Source organism: Oncorhynchus mykiss, chromosome 6, assembly GCF_057628025.1.
Source record: "Oncorhynchus mykiss isolate SJ-2025 chromosome 6, ASM5762802v1, whole genome shotgun sequence".
NCBI lineage: Eukaryota > Metazoa > Chordata > Actinopteri > Salmoniformes > Salmonidae > Oncorhynchus > Oncorhynchus mykiss.
Genome location: NC_143027.1, coordinates 33,743,990 through 33,767,598, shown reverse-complemented (window position 1 = coordinate 33,767,598; position 23,609 = coordinate 33,743,990). Strand labels below are relative to the sequence as shown.

General features: G+C 44.6%; 1 protein-coding gene across 1 annotated transcript in view; it reads right to left on the bottom strand.

The window, feature by feature from the left end:
• Positions 1 to 383: 383 nt before the first annotated feature.
• LOC110525819 (tricarboxylate transport protein B, mitochondrial) overlaps positions 384 to 23,609 on the bottom strand; it is a 42,094-nt gene continuing 18,868 nt past the window's right edge. Inside the window, exons 2-9 of the mRNA XM_021606258.3 lie at positions 19,262 to 19,369; positions 18,631 to 18,730; positions 14,387 to 14,525; positions 13,531 to 13,615; positions 10,369 to 10,473; positions 9,939 to 10,054; positions 9,739 to 9,812; positions 384 to 2,905 (exon numbers count right to left, since the gene is read on the bottom strand). Coding sequence (XP_021461933.1) covers positions 2,791 to 2,905; positions 9,739 to 9,812; positions 9,939 to 10,054; positions 10,369 to 10,473; positions 13,531 to 13,615; positions 14,387 to 14,525; positions 18,631 to 18,730; positions 19,262 to 19,369 — 842 coding nt within the window. The 3' untranslated portion in view covers positions 384 to 2,790. The remainder of the gene's footprint in view (positions 2,906 to 9,738; positions 9,813 to 9,938; positions 10,055 to 10,368; positions 10,474 to 13,530; positions 13,616 to 14,386; positions 14,526 to 18,630; positions 18,731 to 19,261; positions 19,370 to 23,609) is intronic.

Sequence of the window (23,609 nt, the reverse complement as noted above, 5' to 3'; positions counted from 1 at the left end):
CCACCACAGCTACTATTCACTAACATTATCTTGTAAATATAGTCAGAGCCATTATTCAGTTCAGACTGAATGAACCCCAGGTAACATTCTCTTGTTTGAATGCATAAACCACCTCAAAATAATGGTGCTGTAACTATAAAAATGAATGAATTGTTTCTTTCACTTTCAGATTTCCAGATGGGACAGCTACAGTGATTATATCCCTGACCTCATGAAAGGGGAGTAGGAGGGAGGGAAATACACACACACACACACAAACAACACATTTTCCTACAATTGGAAAAACTTTCAAATTGAAAATAAAGGACAGTGGTTATTTATTGGTTCTTGGTGTAATACCACCTTAGATTTAGAGGTTATAATAACGTAAGAAACACAGTGCATTCCTCTAGGGATTTGTAATGACATCCATTTAATTTTGATGGTGAGATTATGATATTTTAGACAGTATATGGTGAGGAGGAGACTGAGGCCTCCCATACCTTACAGTACATGTTGTATATACAACACTATGTAAAAGCAGAGTCAAAACAGTCAGTATACTGTTACCGACAACACAAAGGCTCTAAAAGCAAAGTAATGCGTTTCATTTTCTATTCCACCGATGCTAAATAAAGCCATATTTTCTTGTTATAGATTTGACTACAATCGTCAGGGCAGATATTTGTGCAGATTCAGAATGGTCTTACATATGTTACCATGACTACAACACATAGCAATTGAAGATTGTGGCAAAATACACTTTATGATCAAGACCCTGAAAACCCAGATGAGATTGATAAAAAAAAAATGTGTAATGGTTTCAAAATTGTTGTTTTCCTCATGAAGTTAAAACTAAAACAACCCCCAAAATGGCACCATTTGTAACATAATGTCAAGGATTATGTTACATGTGGTGCCATTTTGACAACAAAGGCCTCTAGAATGATATGAATGTGTGTGAATGGAATGGGAAGGTTCCCTCAAGTTTCCATCTTAGAACAATGCTGAACAACCATCTGTGGCAGGAGGCAATCTGAGCTGGGAACCTGAGTTACTGTATGGTTGAGCCCGAATGGAGACCAGTAGTGATATACCAAAGATTTTTTATAACTAAACCAAGATAGACCACAGTCTGTCGTTTCAGATGGGAACATATGAGTCATAGTGGGCAGAACAAGCAAGGAGGTGGGCAGAGCCAAGCACGAGCTAGCGTTCTAGCAAACATCTGCATATTTCTGTTAGGGAACGCCTACTCTGTGAAATTCGCCTGTGCGATAACCAATATGACTTTGCATTCCTTCTAAACAACGCGATTTTAAAAAACTTTGACAATGGCTAAAGTCTACAAAACTTAGTCAACTCTATTCATAACAGGTTATAGTTTTGTGAACAGAAAACTGTATTGAGATCAAATGTTTCATCGATGAGAACATTTGCAGAATGTAGGCCATAATCCATCTCGTTCCATTTTCTACCACTGCGCGCCAGTGGGCTTTCTCTCACTACCATATTTGGTAGTGAATGGAAACACCAAGTGGATGCTTCATATTTATACATCCAGTGAAATATCTGTCTCATTGTTCTATCTGTGGATATACCATACAGGAACAAAAAAAATGCTGTGACCTCTTGCACCCACCCACCCAATCCATACAGTACTGTAATGTTAACACCATGAAGCATTCGCTTCCAAGTTAGAACTGTACATAACACGGCACAGTATAACAGCTTGTCTCAAACAGAGACTCGTTACTACACATTCAACATTCAATAAGTACATTGAAAAGACTCTGATCAATATATTATGAATCAATATATATTATTTACCCATTTTTCTCTTCTCTTGGTAAGAATATATTACTCTATGTATATGTTTCACTTGAGGAAAAAGACGTTAGCCATGGCCAGCCCAAAAGAGTGAGTGGTATTACAGTAGAACTGTGACAATAATTAGTATAATTTGTCACAACTTGGCAGCTTGCTACTGGATGGGCTTGGCATCTGGAACTGAGTAAAACAATATACTCAGCAATTAAACATTAATAGTCAACCATAATATGCATTATAAAAATACAAATCATATCACACAAGTAAAATTATTGCATAAAAGGGTTGGTAATAAATTCTCAAAAGGAGGGTGGGTATAAGTTACAATTCATGTAGTTGCTACTGTAACTGTTACTGTAGCTAGACCCTCAGGTCAAGGCAGAACCACTATGCTTTAACTCAGGATGATATGGTACCCACTACCATACAGTTAACTCATTATGATAGTGTAATTAATTTACGTAGATATTTAAAAAAAACACATTATATATTTCAGTGTTCTTCAGTCCAGGTCCTGGAGAGTGACATTACGTGCAGGATTTTGTCCCAGTTTAGCGCTACACCTCATTCAACTCATGGAGGCCTTGTTTGGAAGAATCAGGTGTGTTAGTGCAGGGATGGAACAGAAGCCTGTACACGTTGTAGCTCTCTGGGACCAGGGTTTGTGACCACTGCATCCAAATAGGTAGGCTATGTCCAAATAGATATTATTCATATGACAGCTTTCACTCCGCTTACAGCTCAGCTGGTGAGTACAGTTATGGGTAGAATGCGTCTGAAATGGCACTCTATTCCCTACACAATGCCCTACTTTTTACCAGAGCCTGGTGGTCCTGATGGGAGCCTGATGGGTCAAAAGTAGCACACTACTGTATATAGGGAATAAGGTGTTGTTTGAGACGCAGACTGGTAGAAGGCTCAGTTGTCCAGTCACATCGTGTTTGGCCCAGTGAGGTCAGAAGAGGCTCCAGCCCTGCCCCCTCACTCTGTCTTCCAGACCGTGTTGAGAACCTTGACCACCTCCTCATAGATGATGAAGACGATGGCCACATCCAGGCACACACGACCCAGCCGAGGAACCGTCCCCTTATAGAACCTAGAGAACACAGAACAAGGAGAGTAGGACATCATATACAGTGCCTTGCGAAAGTATTCGGCCCCCTTGAACTTTGCGACCTTTTGCCACATTTCAGGCTTCAAACATAAAGATATAAGACTGTATTTTTTTTGTGAAGAATCAACAACAAGTGGGACACAATCATGAAGTGGAACGACATTTATTGAATATTTCAAACTTTTTAAACAAATCAAAAACTGAAAAATTGGGCGTGCAAAATTATTCAGCCCCTTTACTTTCAGTGCAGCAAACTCTCTCCAGAAGTTCAGTGAGGATCTCTGAATGATCCAATGTTGACCTAAATGACTAATGATGATAAATACAATCCACCTGTGCGTAATCAAGTCTCCGTATAAATGCACCTGCACTGTGATGGTCTCAGAGGTCCGTTAAAAGCGCAGAGAGCATCATGAAGAACAAGGAACACACCAGGCAGGTCTGAGATACTGTTGTGAAGAAGTTTAAAGCCGGATTTGGATACAAAAAGATTTCCCAAGGAGCACTTTGCAAGCGATAATATTGAAATGGAAGGAGTATCAGACCACTGCAAATCTACCAAGACCTGGCCGTCCCTCTAAACTTTCAGCTCATACAAGGAGAAGACTGATCAGAGATGCAGCCAAGAGGCCCATGATCACTCTGGATGAACTGCAGAGATCTACAGCTGAGGTGGGAGACTCTGTCCATAGGACAACAATCAGTCGTATATTGCACAAATCTGGCCTTTATGGAAGAGTGGCAAGAAGAAAGCCATTTCTTAAAGATATCCATAAAAAGTGTTGTTTAAAGTTTGCCACAAGTCACCTGGGAGACACACCAAACATGTGGAAGAAGGTGCTCTGGTCAGATGAAACCAAAATTGAACTTTTTGGCAACAATGCAAAACGTTATGTTTGGCGTAAAAGCAACACAGCTCATCACCCTTAACACACCATGCACACTGTCAAACATGGTGGTGGCAGCATCATGGTTTGGGCCTGCTTTTCTTCAGCAGGGACAGGGAAGAAGGTTAAAATTGAAGGGAAGATGGATGGAGCCAAATACAGGACCATTCTGGAAGAAAACCTGATGGAGTCTGCAAAAGACCTGAGACTGGGACGGAGATTTGTCTTCCAACAAGACAATGATCAAAAACATAAAGCAAAATCTACAATGGAATGGTTCAAAAATAAACATATCCAGGTGTTAGAATGACCAAGTCAAAGTCCAGACCTGAATCCAATCGAGAATCTGTGGAAAGAACTGAAAACTGCTGTTCACAAATGCTCTCCATCCAACCTCACTGAGCTCGAGCTGTTTTGCAAGGAGGAATGGGAAAAAATGTCAGTCTCTCGATGTGCAAAACTGATAGAGACATACCCCAAGCGACTTACAGCTGTAATCGCAGCAAAAGGTGGCGCTACAAAGTATTAACTTAAGGGGGCTGAATAATTTTGCACGCCCAATTTTTCAGTTTTTGATTTATTAAAAAAGTTTGAAATATCCAATAAATGTCGTTCCACTTCATGATTGTGTCCCACTTGTTGTTGTTACGGTGCGTGAATGAGGACCCAAAAGCGAATCAACTTAAACAGAGCTTCTTTAATTACCAATCATAGGTAGGCTCAGATGGACCGGCAGATTCCGACAGGACAGGACAAGGTTACAGCAAACATGACGACAGTCTGGTTCAGGCATGAATGACACAAACAAACAAGAATCCGACAAGGACAGGAGCAGAAACAGAGAGAGATATAGGGACCTAATCAGAGGGAAAAAAGGGAACAGGTGGGGAACGGGGTGAATGGGTAGTTAGAGGAGACAAGGGACAGCTGGGGGAAAGCGGGGGAGAAAAGGTAACCTAACACGACCAGCAGAGGGAGACAGGGTGAAGGGAAAGGACAGAGACAAGACAACATGACAGTACATGACAGTACCCCCCCACTCACCGAGCGCCTCCTGGCGCACTCGAGGAGGAAACCTGGCGGCAACGGAGGAAATCATCAATCAGCGCACGGTCCAGCACGTCCCGAGAGGGAACCCAACTCCTCTCCTCAGGACCGTACCCCTCCCAGTCAACTAGGTACTGATGACCACGGCCCCGAGGACGCATGTCCAAGATCTTACGGACCCTGTAGATAGGTGCGCCCTCGACAAGGATGGGGGGGGGGGGGGAAGACGAGCGGGGGCGCGAAGAACGGGCTTAACACAGGAGACATGGAAGACCGGGTGGACGCGACGAAGATATCGCGGAAGAAGAAGTCGCACTGCGACAGGATTAATGACCTGAGAGATACGGAATGGACCAATGAACCGCGGGGTCAACTTGCGAGAAGCCGTCTTAAGGGGAAGGTTCTGAGTGGAGAGCCAAACTCTCTGACCGCGACAATACCTAGGGCTCTTAGTTCTACGCTTATTAGCAGCTCTCACAGTCTGCGCCCTATAACGGCAAAGTGCAGACCTGACCCTCTTCCAGGTGCGCTCGCAACGTTGGACAAAAGCCTGAGCGGAGGGGACGCTGGACTCGGCGAACTGAGATGAGAACAACGGAGGCTGGTACCCGAGGCTACTCTGAAAAGGAGATAGCCCGGTCGCAGACGAAGGAAGCGAGTTGTGGGCGTATTCTGCCCAGGGGAGCTGTTCTGACCAAGACGCAGGGTTGCGAAAAGAAAGACTGCGTAAGATGCGACCAATAGTCTGATTGGCCCGTTCTGCTTGACCGTTAGACTGGGGGTGAAAGCCGGAAGAGAGACTGACGGAAGCCCCAATCAAACGGCAAAACTCCCTCCAAAATTGAGACGTGAATTGCGGACCTCTGTCCGAAACGACGTCTGACGGAAGGCCATGAATTCTGAAAACATTCTCGATGATGATTTGTGCCGTCTCTTTAGCAGAAGGAAGCTTAGCAAGGGGAATGAAATGAGCCGCCTTAGAGAACCTATCGACAACCGTAAGAATAACAGTCTTCCCCGCTGACGAAGGCAGTCCGGTGACAAAATCTAAGGCGATGTGAGACCACGGTCGAGAGGGAATAGGAAGCGGCCTGAGACGGCCGGCAGGAGGAGAGTTACCGGACTTAGTCTGCGCGCAGACCGAACAAGCAGCCACGAAACGACGCGTGTCATGCTCCCGGGTGGGCCACCAGAAACGCTGGCGAATGGAAGCAAGCGTACCCCGAACGCCAGGGTGGCCGGCTAACTTGGCAGAGTGAGCCCACTGAAGAACGGCCAGACGAGTAGGAACGGGAACGAAAAGAAGGTTCCTAGGACAAGCGCGCGGCGACGGAGTTTGAGTGAGTGCTTGCTTTACCTGCCTCTCAATTCCCCAGACAGTCAACCCGACAACACGCCCCTCAGGGAGAATCCCCTCGGGGTCAGTGGAGGCTACTGAAGAACTGAAGAGACGAGACAAAGCATCAGGCTTGGTGTTCTTAGAGCCCGGACGATAAGAAATCACGAACTCGAAACGAGCGAAAAACAGCGCCCAACGCGCCTGACGCGCATTAAGTCGTTTGGCAGAACGGATGTACTCAAGGTTCCTATGGTCAGTCCAAACGACAAAAGGAACGGTCGCCCCCTCCAACCACTGTCGCCATTCGCCTAGGGCTAACCGGATGGCGAGCAGTTCGCGGTTACCCACATCATAGTTACGTTCCGACGGCGACAGGCGATGAGAAAAATACGCGCATGGGTGGACCTTGTCGTCAGAGAGGGAGCGCTGAGAAAGGATGGCTCCCACTCCCACCTCTGACGCGTCAACCTCGACAACGAACTGTCTAGAGACGTCAGGTGTAACAAGGATAGGAGCGGATGTAAAACGATTCTTGAGGAGATCAAAAGCTCCCTGGGCGGAAACGGACCACTTAAAGCACGTCTTGACAGAAGTAAGGGCTGTGAGAGGAGCTGCCACCTGACCGAAATTACGGATGAAACGACGATAGAAGTTCGCGAAGCCGAGAAAGCGCTGCAGCTCGACGCGTGACTTAGGGACGGGCCAATCAATGACAGCTTGGACCTTAGCGGGATCCATCTTAATGCCTTCAGCGGAAATAACAGAACCGAGAAATGTGACGGAGGAGGCATGAAAAGTGCACTTCTCAGCCTTCACAAAAAGACAATTCTCTAAAAGGCGCTGGAGGACACGTCGAACGTGCTGAACATGAATCTGGAGTGACGGTGAAAAAATCAGGATATCGTCAAGGTAAACGAAAACAAAGATGTTCAGCATGTCTCTCAGGACATCATTGACTAATGCCTGAAAGACAGCTGGAGCGTTAGCGAGGCCGAAAGGAAGAACCCGGTATTCAAAGTGCCCTAACGGAGTGTTAAACACCGTCTTCCACTCGTCCCCCTCCCTGATGCGCACGAGATGGTAAGCGTTACGAAGGTCCAACTTAGTGAAAAACCTGGCTCCCTGCAGGATCTCGAAGGCTGAAGACATAAGAGGAAGCGGATAACGATTCTTCACTGTTATGTCATTCAGCCCTCGATAATCTATGCAGGGGCGCAGAGACCCGTCCTTCTTCTTGACAAAAAAAAACCCCGCTCCGGCGGGAGAGGAGGAGGGGACTATGGTACCGGCGTCAAGAGCTACAGACAAATAATCTTCGAGAGCCTTACGTTCGGGAGCCGACAGAGAGTATAGTCTACCCCGGGGGGGGGTGGTTCCCGGAAGGAGATCAATACTACAATCATACGACCGGTGTGGAGGAAGAGAGGTGGCCCTGGACCGACTGAACACCGTGCGCAGATCGTGATATTCCTCCGGCACCCCTGTCAAATCACCAGGCTCCTCCTGTGAAGAAGAGACAGAGGAAACAGGAGGGATAGCAGACATTAAACATTTCACATGACAAGAGACGTTCCAGGAGAGGATAGAATTACTAGACCAATTAATGGAAGGATTATGACAAACTAGCCAGGGATGGCCCAAAACAACAGGTGTAAAAGGTGAACGAAAAATTAAAAAAGAAATGGTTTCACTATGATTACCAGAAACAGTGAGGGTTAAAGGTAGCGTCTCACGCTGAATCCTGGGGAGAGGACTACCATCCAGGGCGAACAAGGCCGTGGGCTCCTTTAACTGTCTGAGAGGAATGTCATGTTCCCGAGCCCAGGTCTCGTCCATAAAACAGCCCTCCGCCCCAGAGTCTATTAAGGCACTGCAGGAAGCTGACGAACCGGTCCAGCGTAGATGGACCGACAAGGTAGTGCAGGATCTTGAAGGAGAGACAGGAGTAGTAGCGCTCACCAGTAGCCCTCCGCTTACTGACGAGCTCTGGCCTTTTACTGGACATGAAGTGACAAAATGACCAGCGGAACCGCAATAGAGACAGAGGCGGTTGGTGATTCTCCGTTCCCTCTCCTCAGTCGAGATGCGGATACCTCCCAGCTGCATGGGCTCAGCACCCGAGCCGGCAGAGGAAGATGGTAGTGATGCGGAGAGGGAGGCGACGGAGAGCGCGAGCTCCTTTCCACGAGCTCGGTGACGAAGATCAACCCGTCGCTCAATGCGAATAGCGAGTTCAATCAAGGAATCCACGCTGGAAGGAACCTCCCGGGAGAGAATCTCATCCTTTACCTCTGCGCGGAAACCCTCCAGAAGACGAGCGAGCAAGGCCGGCTCGTTCCAGCCACTGGAGACAGCAAGAGTGCGAAACTCAATAGAGTAGTCTGTTATGGATCGATTGCCTTGACATAGGGAAGACAGGGCCCTGGAAGCCTCCTCCCCAAAAACAGATCGATCAAAAACCCGTATCATCTCCTCCTTAAAGTCTTGATACTGGTTAGTACACTCAGCCCTTGCCTCCCAGATTGCCGTGCCCCACTCACGAGCCCGTCCAATAAGGAGAGATATGACGTAGGCGACACGAGCAGTGCTCCTGGAGTAAGTGTTGGGCTGGAGAGAAAACACAATATCACACTGGGTGAGGAACGAGCGGCATTCAGTGGGCTCCCCAGAGTAACACGGCGGGTTATTGATTCTGGGCTCCGGAGATTCGAAAGCCCTGGAAGTGGCCGGTGGATCGAGGCGGAGATGGTGAACCTGTTCTGTGAGGTTGGAGACTTGGGTGGCCAGGGTCTCAACGGCATGTCGAGCAGCAGACAATTCCTGCTTGTGTCTGCCTAGCATCGCTCCCTGGATCTCGACGGCTGAGTGGAGAGGATCCGAAGTCGCTGGGTCCATTCTTGGTCGGATTCTTCTGTTACGGTGCGTGAACGAGGACCCAAAAGCGAATCAACTTAAACAGAGCTTCTTTAATTACCAATCATAGGTAGGCTCAGATGGACCGGCAGATTCCGACAGGACAGGACAAGGTTACAGCAAACATGACGACAGTCTGGTTCAGGCATGAATGACACAAACAAACAAGAATCCGACAAGGACAGGAGCAGAAACAGAGAGAGATATAGGGACCTAATCAGAGGGAAAAAAGGGAACAGGTGGGGAACGGGGTGAATGGGTAGTTAGAGGAGACAAGGGACAGCTGGGGGAAAGCGGGGGAGAAAAGGTAACCTAACACGACCAGCAGAGGGAGACAGGGTGAAGGGAAAGGACAGAGACAAGACAACATGACAGTACATGACAGTTGTTGATTCTTCACAAAAAAATACAGTTTTATATCTTTATGTTTGAAGCCTGAAATGTGGCAAAAGTTCGCAAAGTTCAAGGGGGCCGAATACTTTTGCAAGGCACTGTATGTAGAACTCAGGATCTCTATGGAGTAGAACCTCAGGAATGAGACGGAATGAGCAGTAAACAATACCATTAGGTTCCTTAAGGGAGTTATACATAACGTTTGATCGTATAGAAGTGTATAGTGGTGCACTTACGCTCGTACACCCTCGTGTCTCATGATCTTCAAGGCACAGTCCAGCGTACTCTTATACTTATGAGACTCCAAACCCTTAGAGAGAGAAAGACACAGGGTTATTCACTTAAACAGGGGTGGAGTTACGCCATACATGTATTTCAAACACATTCAATCCTTTCAGATGTACACAAGTGTCTGTAGCGGTACCCTATCCTGTACCTGCATCCTGGTCTTGATGACATCTAGGGGGGTGTTCCCAAACACGCTGGCTGCTCCTGCGACGGCTCCAAACGTTCCCGTCACCACAGGGTTAATAGCCTTATTGGGGTTATCCCCTGGGGAAAGGAGATACGGACAGAATGCTCTTTCACACTCACCCAAGTGGGATATACACGGTACGCTTATCAAAGTGAGTACCTTTTTACAGGTGACCACTAGAGGTCAGCATTGTCTGTGTGGTGTCGACAGGCATCCAAGGCCGGTATCCATAAACGTGTCAGAGTAGGAGTGGATCAGGTCCCTTCTGTCGATGCAATCATACTCATTGTGATCTAAAGGCTAAGCTGATCCCCAATCAGCACTCCTACTATGAGACACTTGATACATATGGCCCCTGGAATCCTGATAATGATGGCTGACACTCCCGTACCTTTGTACCAGTTCCTGAGGGAGGTCATGACATAGAAGCGGATGGCCTGGTTGGAGCCCTGCTTCAGGACGGTGGCCGTCAGACCCTGGTACGTCCCCTTAATACCTGGGGGACAGTAGCAGAGAGCAGCAGTTAGCATCACTGGATGTAGTAGCAGCATTATGCACTACCCTCTTTAAAGAGTGACTGAACGCACCAATTCTACATGGGTTTTTCTGTTTCTCATTAAGAAAAATAAGATTTCAATCTTGGGGGTGTTGGTTCAATGTGGCAGTTACTGATCTTTGTCCCCCATGAGACACCATAGGTACAAAGCCAGTATCACTTCCTCAAAATTGGCAGAATTAATTTAAGAGAACTCAATAAATCTGTAATTCATTTTTGAATCTAGCTAATGTGTTTGGTGCAGTATTTCTCAAGTTCAAAAATATGTGATGTGTTCTCTTCTATAAAAAAAGTTGTCTTCACTGTGCTGCCAGGCAGGTCTGTCTCCCTGTCTGAGTGTTCTGACATACTATTGAATGGACCGCAATCACCACAGCTGTTTATCCCATGGTTGTGGGCAAGTGGGCATTGTCAAAATCAAAACCCAACCCACAAGTACACTGAGTATACAAACATTAGGAACACCTGCTCTTTCCATGACATAGACTGACCAGGTGAATCCAGGTGAAAACTATGATCCCTTATTGATGTCACTTGTTAAATCCACTTCAATCAGAGTAGATGAAGGGGAAGAGACGTGTTAAAGAAGGATTTTTAAGCCTCGAGACCATCGACATGGAGTGTGTATGTGTGCCATTCAGAGGGCGAATGGGCAAGACAAAAAATGTAAGTGCCTATGAACAGGGTGTGGTAGAAGGTGCCAGGGGCACTAGGTTTGAGTGTGTCAAGAACTGTGACGCTGCTGGGTTTTTCACGCTCAACAGTTTCCCGTGTGTATCAATAATGGTCCACCACCCAAAGGACATCCAGCAACTTTACACAACTGTCGGAAGCATGGGAGTCAGCAGGGGTCAGCAAACCTGTGGAACGCTTTCGACACCTTGTAGAGTCAATGCCTAGATGAATTGAGGCTGTTCTGGGGGAAAAAGGTGGTGCGACTCAATATTAAGATGTTTCTAATGTTTTGTATACACAGTGTAAGTCATGACGAACTCTTGCACACAAATCTCAGTTTTGGATGATAGTGATTTGATTTAGACATTACAGACAAAAGTCTTGACAATTACATACAGATAAAAACATTAACAAGTAGTGTGTATCAGTTATACATATACACCACAGTTCAAAAGTTTGGGGTCACTTAGAAATGTCCTTGTTTTTGAAAGAAAAGCACATTTTTGGTCCATTAAAATAACATCTAATTCATCAGAAATACAGTGTAGACATTGCTAATGTTGAAAATGACTTTTGCAGCTGGAAACGGCTGATTTTTAATGGAATATCTACATAGGCATACAGAGGTCCATTATCAGCAGCCATCACTCCTGTGTTCCAATGGCACGTTGTGTTAGCTAAGCCAAGTTTACCATTTTAAAAGGCTAATTGATCATTAGAAAACCCTTTTGCAATTATGTTAGCACAGCATTTGTCGGTTCGATTACAGGCTCAAAATGGCCAGAAACAAATAACTTTCTTCTGAAACTCGTCAGTCTATTCTTGTTCTGAGAAATTAAAGCTATTCAATAGAAAGAGGAGTGGGAGTGACTGTCCAATAAAAATACAAGATTAAGATGGGCAAAAGAACACAGACACTGGACAGAGGAACTCTGCCTAGAAGGCCAGCATCCCAAAGTCGCCTCTTCACTGTTGACATTGAGACTGGTGTTTTGCAGGTACTATTTAATCAGCTGCCAATTGAGGACTTGTGAGGCGTCTGTTTCTCAAACTAGACACTAATGTACTTGTCCTCTTGCTCAGTTGTGCACCGGGGCCTCCCACTCCTCGTTCTATTCTGGTTAGAACCAGTTTGTGCTGTTCTGTGAAGGGAGTAGTACACAGCGTTGTACAAGATCTTCAGTTTCTTGGCAATTTCTCACATGGAATAGCCTTCATTTCTCAGAACAAGAATTTCTTTGTTTCTGGCCATTTTGAGCCTGTAATCGAACCCACAAATGCTGATGCTCCAGATACTCAACCAGTCTAAAGAAGGCCAGTTTGATTGCTTCTTTAATCAGAACAACAGTTTTCAGCTGTGCTAACTTAATTTCAAAAGGATTTTCTAATGATCAATTAGCCTTTTAAGATGATAAACAATTAGGAATTTCCTTACACGTGGATGTTTCTTATAAAAACAAGAAGTGACGCAGTCAGTCTTTCCTCAACTCTTAGCCAACAGAGATGGGCATGCATAGTAATAATATTAGCCCTCTGATTACAATGAAGAGCAAGAAGTGTCGCTCTGTTCTGGGCCAGTTGTAGCTTAACTAGGTCTTTCTTTGCAGAACTTGATCATGTTATGGTGAGTGAATGAGGACCCAAAAGCGAACTAACTTAAACAGAGCTTCTTTAATAACCAAACATAGGTAGGCTCAGATAGACCGGCAGATTCCGACAGGACAGGACAAGGTTACAGCAAACATGACGATAGTCTGGCTCAGGCATGAAACACAACAAACAAGAATCCGACAAGGACAGGAACAGAAACAGAGAGAGATATAGGGACCTAATCAGAGGGAAAAAGGGAACAGGTGGGAAACGGGGTGAATGGGTAGTCAGAGGAGACAAGGAACAGCTGGGGGAAAGCGGGGGAGAAAAGGTAACCTAACAACGACCAGCAGAGGGAGACAGGGTGAAGGGAAAGGACAGAGACAAGACACAACATGACAGTACATGACAGATCATATAAACAAAATGAACCTACTTGCACATTTTAGTCAATTTTGGTACTGTAAATGTTTCTGACTAAAATCGATGTTGTTTTCAATGAGAGAAGTTGATTCTCAAGTTTCGTTCATCTTTAAACAATAAATGTCAGTCTGAATCTCAAATGACACCCTATTCCCTATGGGGGCTATATAGGCAATAAGGTGTCATTTAGGACATATACATGGTCTTTGTTGATCGTTCAAGGTCAGGGTGGTAGGATCAGATTACCCTCCCTAAACCCTAGCCTTAAATCAGTGTCTAGTCTAGGGCAACTTCCCCCTCCTCCCTTACCTTGGGTTCTGATGATCTCCCTGACTCCATGGTAGAAGCCTCTGTATTTGGGGTTGGCTGAAGACTGGTCGTGGATGAATTTAACCTTGAGAGAGAACACAGGGACAGCTTAATCACCAAACATACAAACATACATACAGACGGACAGGCGGGCGGGCGGGCAGGCAGTATTATTAAGAAACCCAACTGTGCTCCAGGAAAAAGAGCATTATCATGTTTGGTTTTTTTCCTTTATTGTATTATCAGTTTGACAGAGCACTAAGAGCAGACAGACAGCCTTGAGAGATGTTCTTGTCTGTCTCACCTTTAATTCAGAGAATATTAAAGAGTATGACTGAAGGAAATACATTCCTGGAAGGCTCAGGTCAACACTCATTCAGCTGTTGGATTAGATTTGTAACAAATAGAGACTGATTTGGGATGAGGTCTTCCTATTCAGAACAAAAAAATTATCAGCTAGTCAGCTGACTCCTTACCAGTGGGTAGGGGGTATCAGTGACACCAAATCTGAGAGGGGAGTGGGGGGGATAAAGACAAGAGAGGGGAGAGGAGAGGGGGAGAGAGCGAGAGACAGAGAGAGGTGGGTATGGAGGAGAGGAGGAGGAGACAGGAAAAGGACAAGGGCTATAGAGGAGAGGAGGAGAGAGACTGGAAGAGGAGACACGGCTATAGAGGAGAGGAGGAGAGAGACTATAGTGGAGAGGTGGAAAGAGACTGGAAGAGGAGACACGGCTATAGAGGAGAGGTGGAGAGAGACTGGAAGAGGAGACACGGCTATAGAGGAGAGGTGGAGAGAGACTGGAAGAGGAGACGGAGCTATAAAGAAGGCGATAGAGATGCTCCGTCTCAGACATACCTTGACAGTCTCCATGGGACAGACTATGACTACAGCCTCCATGACTCCAGCACCAAGCCCACATAACAGACCCCTGGTGCTGTTCAACTTCCCTGCCTCATCACGGGCATGGTTACTGAGATACTCAAACACGCCAAACCTGAGATGGGGGAGGAGGGGAGGCGAGAGAGAGGAAGATGGAGAGAGATAACATGTTAGTATACAGCCCAGTCGATTAGTTCAATCAATGTTGTTCTCATGAGTGAGAGTCATTGATAACAAGCAGAGTTGTTGTTGCTCAGGTTTGAGACTGGTACAGTGATATCAGGAAGAGGAGTTAGGCTTGATTCTAGACTTGAGTTTGAATATTGTCTAAAACAGTGGTCAACAACGGGTCGATCACAATCTACTTGTTCATCTCCAATGCATTTCTAGTCGATCGCCAAACATTTCTGTAAAAAAAACAACGATAAAGCCTTGTGTTTCTATTTTTTTTATTCGTCTCGCGCGCTGTTGCTGGGAGGTGCGGCCAATTCAACTGCCGTGCGCGCCGGGTAGGCAAACTGTTGCCATTTCATGTGTCTGAAGGTACAAACTCTGCCTTCCTGGAGAGGAAATCAAGCGCACTAACCTACCACTGGCCAATCAGATTGCTCAGATGACCGAGTCCGCAGTAACGTAGCAGGCATAAAAGAAAGCTACGGCAAAATTGATACTGTGAGTTTTCAAAACGTTTAAAACCATGACTAGAGAGAGACTGTCAACGAATACAGCAAAGAGCTGCTGTTTTTATGAGTGAGTTCATGTTTAAGTTCTCACTCAGCACTGTCAACACTTTGTATTCAACACTTTTATGAGTACGAAAGTTTATCCATAGGCTTGAGTTGTTGTTGTTCTTATTAGCGGCTTGGGTCTTTTTTAATATCATGGGATATTTCACTTTCTCTGTTCACAGGAGTAACAACATGAATTTGTGGTGCGACTCGAGTTCGCCATCAGCTGGAAGACGGTGTCCCTTTTTGGTCAGTGTCAGTGGAGGAAAGGGAGAGCGGAGGGATGTTGAGAGACGGAACCTCAGTCTGCTGCTCTCTCCCTCGGCTGAGACTGACCATCAGATACAGGCACCATCAGCCCAGTAACATAAAAAGCACATTATTTAAATGTATGTTCACTCATCTGTGCCTCACAAGTAATACAACAATGGTCGATTACCGGTGTGATCATATAGCCTACCTCAAATTGTTGAATATAATTTTTTAAAATGTTCTGAACAACAATTCATTGGTAGGTAAATTCAAGCAAAGCCAGTATGCGGTGATAATGTATTGGGCCTATAGCTTACTGCACAAACCTCATTGCTACAGTACTGTTTTTAATGTGTTATTGTTGCATAGGCTTACATTTTTTAAGTCATGTTAATAAAAAATAAGAGCGGTAGATCTTGGCATGCATTTTGACACAGAAAGTGATCTTGACTCAGAAAATGTTGGTGACCACTGGTCTAAAATCGAATCCTAGAATTTCATAGAATATCAGACTAGAACCTTCAATCTAGAAAGTTTTAGAATCATAATTAGAATCTCATTAGACCCTCTATAGAATATCCCTCTATCCTGGCTCCTTGTTACCTAGGTGACAGTAAAACACATAGACTGATACTGTATAACTGTGAAGATGAGAAGGGCCAGAGTTGCTGATATCTCTGGATGAGATATGGAAACAACAAAGAGTCTTCAAAGAGTTCTAACTCCACTGGACACCTTAGAGGAAGCCAGGTTAGGTTTAATCAGCTGATGAGCAGAATTTCACAACAGTTTCCTCTCTGAGCATCATACAACTGCTTAGTAATCTTAGTAGAAGTCTTTTCCCAGTCCTATCACTAGTAAACAATGCCACTTTATACAATGTTTACATACCCTACATCACTCATCTCATATGTATATACTGTACTCTATACCATCTACTGCATCTTGCCTATGCCGTTCGGCCATCGCTCATCCATATCTTTATATGTATATATTCTTATTCATTCCTTTACACTTATGAAATTGTGAACTTGTGAAATTGTTAGATTACATGTTAGATTTTACTGCATGGTCGGAACTAGAAGCAAAAGCATTTCACTACACTCGCATTAACATCTGCTAACCATGTGTATGTGACCAATCAAATGTGATTTGATTTGAGGCAAGAGGCAAATGACTTTGTTCGATGCCCAGGTGAAGTGAAACAAATTGCTAATGTTGCAGAATGTTTTACTGCCCAGCAGGTAAGGCACATCCTTGTTTAAAAATGTAGCCATAAAGTCTGATGACTCAGCAAGCAACGGATGCCCAGCAACTGCTACCATGAAAGCGAGCTGAGCGTTCTGTCTCACCCCAGGAGTGTGTGTATGTGTGTGTTAAGTTTCACTGTAATCAGTTAGGAGATGCTGTGCCAGGGAGTCCTTCACTGGGAAGGTTATTTATAGCAGGAATTGGATTGTGGTGATTTCAGGACCAAACACAACATGGAGGAAGAGAGGAGGAGAGGGGAAGGAGGGGAGAGGGGGAGGAAAGACACTTTGCCACTTAGTGTTGATTAAAGGTTTGTTTTCTTGTAACCTGGTAAAAAAAATACTGATATTTTATTGTGTTAATTCATTGTGTTACCATTGTCTCGTTATCTATTTGTTAATTTTATACTTTTTAACTGCATTGTTGGGAAAGGGCTCGTGAGTAAGCATTTCAAGGTAAAGTCTACACTTGTTGTATTCGCCGCATGTGACAAATAAACATTGCAAGATCAGGCGGGTTTCATGAGGCTAGGTTTCTTGTGCCTCTGCCTTCTCACCCGAGAGTTTCTGGTCTGACCGATGTCTTCTTGTCTGTCTCGGACGTTGACGATCTGTCTCTATCTCTGGGTGTGTCTCTCTGTTCTATTTCCTCATCTCTTCTCCCTCCACCCCTCCTTTTGCTTTCGCTCTCTTTTTTTTGCCTCATTTTTTTTGTTCATTAAAATGCAGCATCTGTTTCTCTGTCTCTACTCAATCATGTTTGTTTGTTTGTTTGTTTGAGTGATAGCTGCTTCACAACTCACATACTGTGTAGTGCAGGAACACAGACACGGCCTGGCAAACAAAAGGCAATGATGCCTTTATAAATTGAAACAGGTCTCTCTCTCTCATCCACCTTAATTGGACTGCAAGGAAGTGGCAGTATAGTTTTTTTTCACTATACTATACCTTACATCACCCCATTAAAATTACTTCAATGTGCTAAGGCTAAACTACCTCTTCTCTTTAGCCAATTCCAAGTGACAGATTTTTTTAAATCATCCCAACATGATGGATAATAGCTGGGCCGGCAGCCAAAGTCCAGGATGAGTCAGAGGCACCTTGGTCGTCACAGAGACCATGGCACATCTCCTAAACCCCATTAGGGCTCTATCTGCAAAGTCAGTTACCCCTCGCCAAGAGATGAGGGGTGGAGGGAGGTATTTGGGAAAGAATGAGGGATGAGGGAAAAAGGAAAGGGGTGGATGAGAAGGCAGGTGGAGTTAAATGGGAGGATGAAAAAGGTCAGTCTCTCTCCACTAAAGCCCAGTGTCACTCTGGCCTCACCCTCACCACTCTCTTATCTCCTTCACTCCCCGTCCTTCCCCCCACTGCTCCACACTGTACATAACAGGCAATCAGCTAATGGGATGGGGGAGATGGTGAGAAAGGGGAGAAAATGATGGATTGGTAGGGGGAGGGGGACAGAGGGAATGGGAGAAGAAAAGCACTCCCTTCTTTTTTCGTAACCCAATTATGTAAAGCATACACACACACACACACACAGCTGTCAGACTAGACAGGTGATGTGGCCTACTCTTGTTGCCCTGTCCTCTATGCACTGTTTCCCTACTGAGCCCTTCTGCGAGGCTGACTGACTGACTCACACACACACACACCAACAGGTTTTCCTCTCTGTATCTCCACTGATACAAGAATTGGCAGCTCTGCTCCGCATGGCTGGGTCTGTCCACTCTAAAGACAGGCTCTGCGCTGTAACACACATACACACAAACAAACACATTCAGAGAAAGAGAGATGCTAAATACCCCTGTCTGAGACTGAGGTCTCCATAGAACGGTCGTGTGTGGAATAAATATAATCTCTGGGAAAGAATAACATAATTACACACAAGACCAGCGGGACATTTCAGCTATGTATTGTGGGTAATAGACCAAAATAATTGGTGTGTGTGTGTGTGTGTGTTTAGGGCTAGATGCCATCCACATACCTGACAGCTGATTTGGGTATGGATCCGTAGAGCAGTGAGCTGAGTCCTCTGTACAGTCCTCTCACCCCGTGACCCTGTACCGTCTGCTTTACACAGTCACCTACACACACATCAATACATGAACACACAACCAGCTATGGACACACAGAGAGTATTCAAATAACTTCATATTCACACATGGAGAGAGAACTCCTTGACGAACATAGCTATTTAGTATGAGGCAGAGACAGCTGTGTGCAGGGCTCATTAAGATGGTCTCAGATCCTCAGAGCTCCAGCCAAGAGAAGCCAGACTGACTGACTGTGTGTGTGTGTGTCATACAAACAAGTAGCGTGACAGCCTGCCAGAATCACTAATGCACCTGAGGATGGTGGGTAATTTGATAATTAGATCCTAAGAGGGACAGAGAAAGAGAGAGAGGGAGCGAGATAGTGAGAATAAGAAATGGAGCGTGAGCAAGAGATGGAGATAGATGGAGATGAATTGATTTGGTCGACACACTGGCGACCTTGTATCTCAGAAAGGTTAGATGCATCGGGGAAGAAGAGGTAGAGAGGTATGAAGGGAGATGGATAGAGAAAGTTGTTGTGTTGCCGGGTGAGAGGACACACACACACAGTCAGACACTCACCGATGCCCCTGTATTTTGGAGGGTTGGCCTTCTCGTCCAGCTGTAGCTGAGTCTTCACATACTCAGTAGGGAAGGTGATACAGATCTCTATACCCCCTGCTATACCACCTGTAGAAAACACAGAACGGAGGTCAGATAAAGCTTTACAATCTGTAGAATGAGATGGACAGAAAGGAAAGCGACATTTAGTTACTGTAAATGTAAATGGCATCAGACTTGAACCAAACGCAAACGTTGTCGAACCGTCTGTGCTTGCTGGGGTTCTGTATGTCATTGTCATTTTGTAGCGAATAAGTCTGAACTATGCAGAAAACAGAGAGCATTGGTCAGCTACATCTTATCAACCAGAAGATTCCTTTTGTGAATCTTTGGGTAGCTAGTCTTTGGTACCAGACTGTTGGTGCTAACAAATTGCCTTCTACAATGACAAGCTGGCTAAAGCAGGCATTCACTTTGGGCAGAGCCAGTACATCATGGATCATAACAATAACCCTAAATATGGCTGCCATCCGTAAACCTTAAAAGCCCAGAGAGTGTGAGAGGAATGTAATGCACTGGATAAAGATGGATGGAGCCGTTTTATTTATGCATGAACCTGTAGCTATTAGGTCCAATGAACGAAGAACAAAATAATGAATGAATGATGTAGGATGTTGGACAGCTCTATATTGTGGATTAGTTCAGAGGATGGGGATGAGAGTGTTAAGAGCAGCACTATGTGCAGATGAGTCACTTATAAAAGAGGGAAGGGAGGGCGAGAAGAAGAGGAGAGAGGGAGGAGAGAAGGCTGACGTTAATTAAATGATCTGCTCTGTCCAGAGGGAGGGGCTCCATTACACAGGCCAAGACCTCCATTAGCTCAATGACACACAGAATTACCCCATTTTCATTTCTTCTCTCTTTCTCTCTCGCTCTCTCGCTCTCTCTCTCTCTCTCACACACACACACACACACACACTCACATTCAAATCCCAGAGGCCCATCTGTATAAAGAAACAATGAGAAGGGTTCAGATATGTCATCCAACTGTGTGACAGCTTGGCATCCATCCAACTTCTGCCGTTATTGTAGGCCAAACCTCTCTATCTCTTCCCTGCAGCACTTAGAATGACATTATTCTGGAGGTGATAGGAGATATATTTAACCCATTACATATACAGAAGATATAGAAGAATTTTAAGTGGTTGCTGGTTATATTTCAGTTAAATTACACATTGATGTATGGTTGAGTGAGAGTATTCAGAAGGGCTTAATGCATTTGCACAGTATTTTCCTCAGCCAAGATAAGGTTGTACAACAGTCTAGAAAGCTAAGTCATGATCCCTGTATACACGCACGCACGCACGCGCACAAACACACACACACACACACACACACACACACACACACACACACACACACACACACACACACACACACACACACACACACACACACACACACACAGCTCTAATTCCTCTAATCCCAGTGTTAAGTAAGGTTCAGCAGATCACATGAGGTCTACTACATTTCACACTAACACACTGACCCAGGATGTACAGGTCAGTATGTCTACAATAGGCTTCATTCATTCCAGACACTACTACAGTTTTACCTGTGAAGGCTATTGGTGAAGCAGTGTCATGTTACAAATTTGCTAAATGTACTATATGGTACAAATTTGCAAAACATATGATGTGTTACGAATTCCAATTTGTTGTGGTTAACGTTAGCTAGGTGGATAACGCTAACATTAGCTAGCTGGCCAACGTTAGCTAGGCTAGGGGTTAAGGGTTAGGCTTAAGGTTAGGAGTTAGGTTAAAGGGTTAAGGCTAGGGTTATGGGAAGGGTTAGGGGAAGGGGAGGGGATAGCTAACACCCTAAGTAGTTACAAAGTAGTAAGTAGTTGAAAAGTTGCTAATTAGCTGAAATTATAAAATGGTCTATGATGAGACTCGAACAGGCAACCTACTATCTTTATGTTTTTACCTTAAGTAACGTTCTGTCTTATGTAACCATACCAACCGTGACATATCATACTAATTTGTCTCCTGGATTTACTACGTTACGTCTAGTCTTTGAGACCAGTCTGATCTGCAAGCTGTTGGCTAGAGTGCACATGCCAAGACCAGAGTAGGCACATTTGCTATTTAAGGCAAATGCTATGGATACACATTGACATTGACATTTTTATTAGGTACATGAAAACTTAAATGAAAAAAATACATTTTGTGTGCACTACTTGATTTTTATCTGCAACAAATCCTTTTGGTAAACAACCTGGTCTCAGAGCATTTTGTATTATTCTGTAAGGAAATCCGAGACACTCAATTTAGTATGATATGTTACGTTTCGTTTGGTATGTATTAATTTGTGGATGTCCATCACCCATTTCGTATGATATGTTACAAATTACAATTAGTACAATATGTTATGAATTTGGGTTGTGGCTAGGGGAAGAGTAGCTAACATGCTAAGTAGTTGCAAAGTAGCTAAAAAGTAGTAAGTAGTTGAAAAGTTGCAAATAATGTGATATGTCTGTGATATGATTTCAAACTCTCAACCTAAATAGAGCCCATCCAACCCTGTCCACCCTTACTCTATATAACCCATCGACAAATCATTCTCTTTTACAACCATCCCTCACGCACACACACATACACACATACTCAACCCTTACATAGCAGATTTACAGTGCTTTCGGAAAGTATTCATACCCCTTGACTTATTCCACATTTTGTTGATTTAAATATAAAAAAAAGTTTCAAACATCTACATACAATACAGCCGAAGAAACCTTTTTGAACCCTTTTTTCTAAGACTGTAGAGATGAGGTGCTGATTAAAATGAGTCAATACTGTATATGCATGTAAAGTGGGACACTTGAAAAATAGGCAATAAAAGGGTTAACCTTGTCAGATTGGTTCAGTTCTGTGCCTTGTGTTACAGCTTGAATCAACATTTAAATTTATTTGAAAATGTATTGAAAATTAAATCCATAAATATACAATTTATAGTTCTGTAATCACACCCCTGAGTCCAGACTTTGTAGAAACAGCGATTTCAGCCGTGAGTCTTTTGGGGTAAGTCTCAAAAGTATTCCACACCTGGATTGTGCAACATTTGCCCATTATTCTTTTCGAAATTCAAAAGGCACTCACACATCTGAGCTATCTTGTTTTGCAGGTGCATAGTAACAGTTGAATAAAATGAATTATGAATTAATGCCACCATTTCAGATTACTCTTGACATTTTTCTCACGCTGTACCCAATGATTTATGAAAACTTGCTTGATGTGTCGATGTCCTCATTGTGTTTTTACAGGCGTGTTTAATATGTTTTATATACACACTTTATTCGAATACTTATGAAATACACATTGTTGTATTTGGTGAAACGTACTTATTTTCCCTCAACTCCAACCCCATTTGATGCATTGAATGGATGTGGGTGGAGCTATGTCTACATAAGGATGCTAATTGAAAAAAACTCACAAAGCTCTGACGAAGGCCTTGAGGTCGATACGTAAAGCTTATTAAAGAGCAGTGTTGCTATCAAGGGCAGTGTGCGGGTTTCTTCTTTTTTCCCATTATTCTTTTCACAATTCTTCAAGCCTTGTCAAATTAATTGTTGATCATTGCTAGACAACTATTTTCAGGTCTTGCCATAGATTTTCAAGTATACTTAAGTCAAAACTATAACTTGGCCACTCAGGAACTGTCACGGTGAGTGAATGAGGACCCAAAAGCGAATTAACTTAACAGAGCTTCTTTAATAACCAAACATAGGTAGGTTCAGACAGACCGGCAGATTCCGACAGGACAGGACAAGGTTACAGCAAACAGGACGATAGTCTGGTTCAGGCATGAAACACAACAAACAAGAATCCGACAAAGACAGGAGCAGAAACAGAGAGAGATATAGGGACCTAATCAGAGGGAAAAAGGGAACAGGTGGGAAACGGGGTGAATGGGTAGTTAGGAGGAGACAAGGAACAGCTGGAGGAAAGCGGGGGAGAAAAGGTAACCTAATACGACCAGCAGAGGGAGACAGGGTGAAAGGAAAGGACAGAAAGACACAACATGACAATACATGACAGTACCCCCCCACTCACCGAGCGCCTCCTGGCGCACTCGAGGAGGAAACCTGGCGGCAACGGAGGAAATCCTCGATCAGCGCACGGTCCAGCACGTCCCGAGAGGGAACCCAACTCCTCTCCTCAGGACCGTACCCCTCCCAATCTACGAGGTACTGGTGACCACGGCCCCGAGGACGCATGTCCAAAATCCTGCGGACCCTGTAGATGGGTGCGCCCTCGACAAGGATGGGGGGGGGGGGGGGGAAGACGAGCGGGGGCGCGAAGAACGG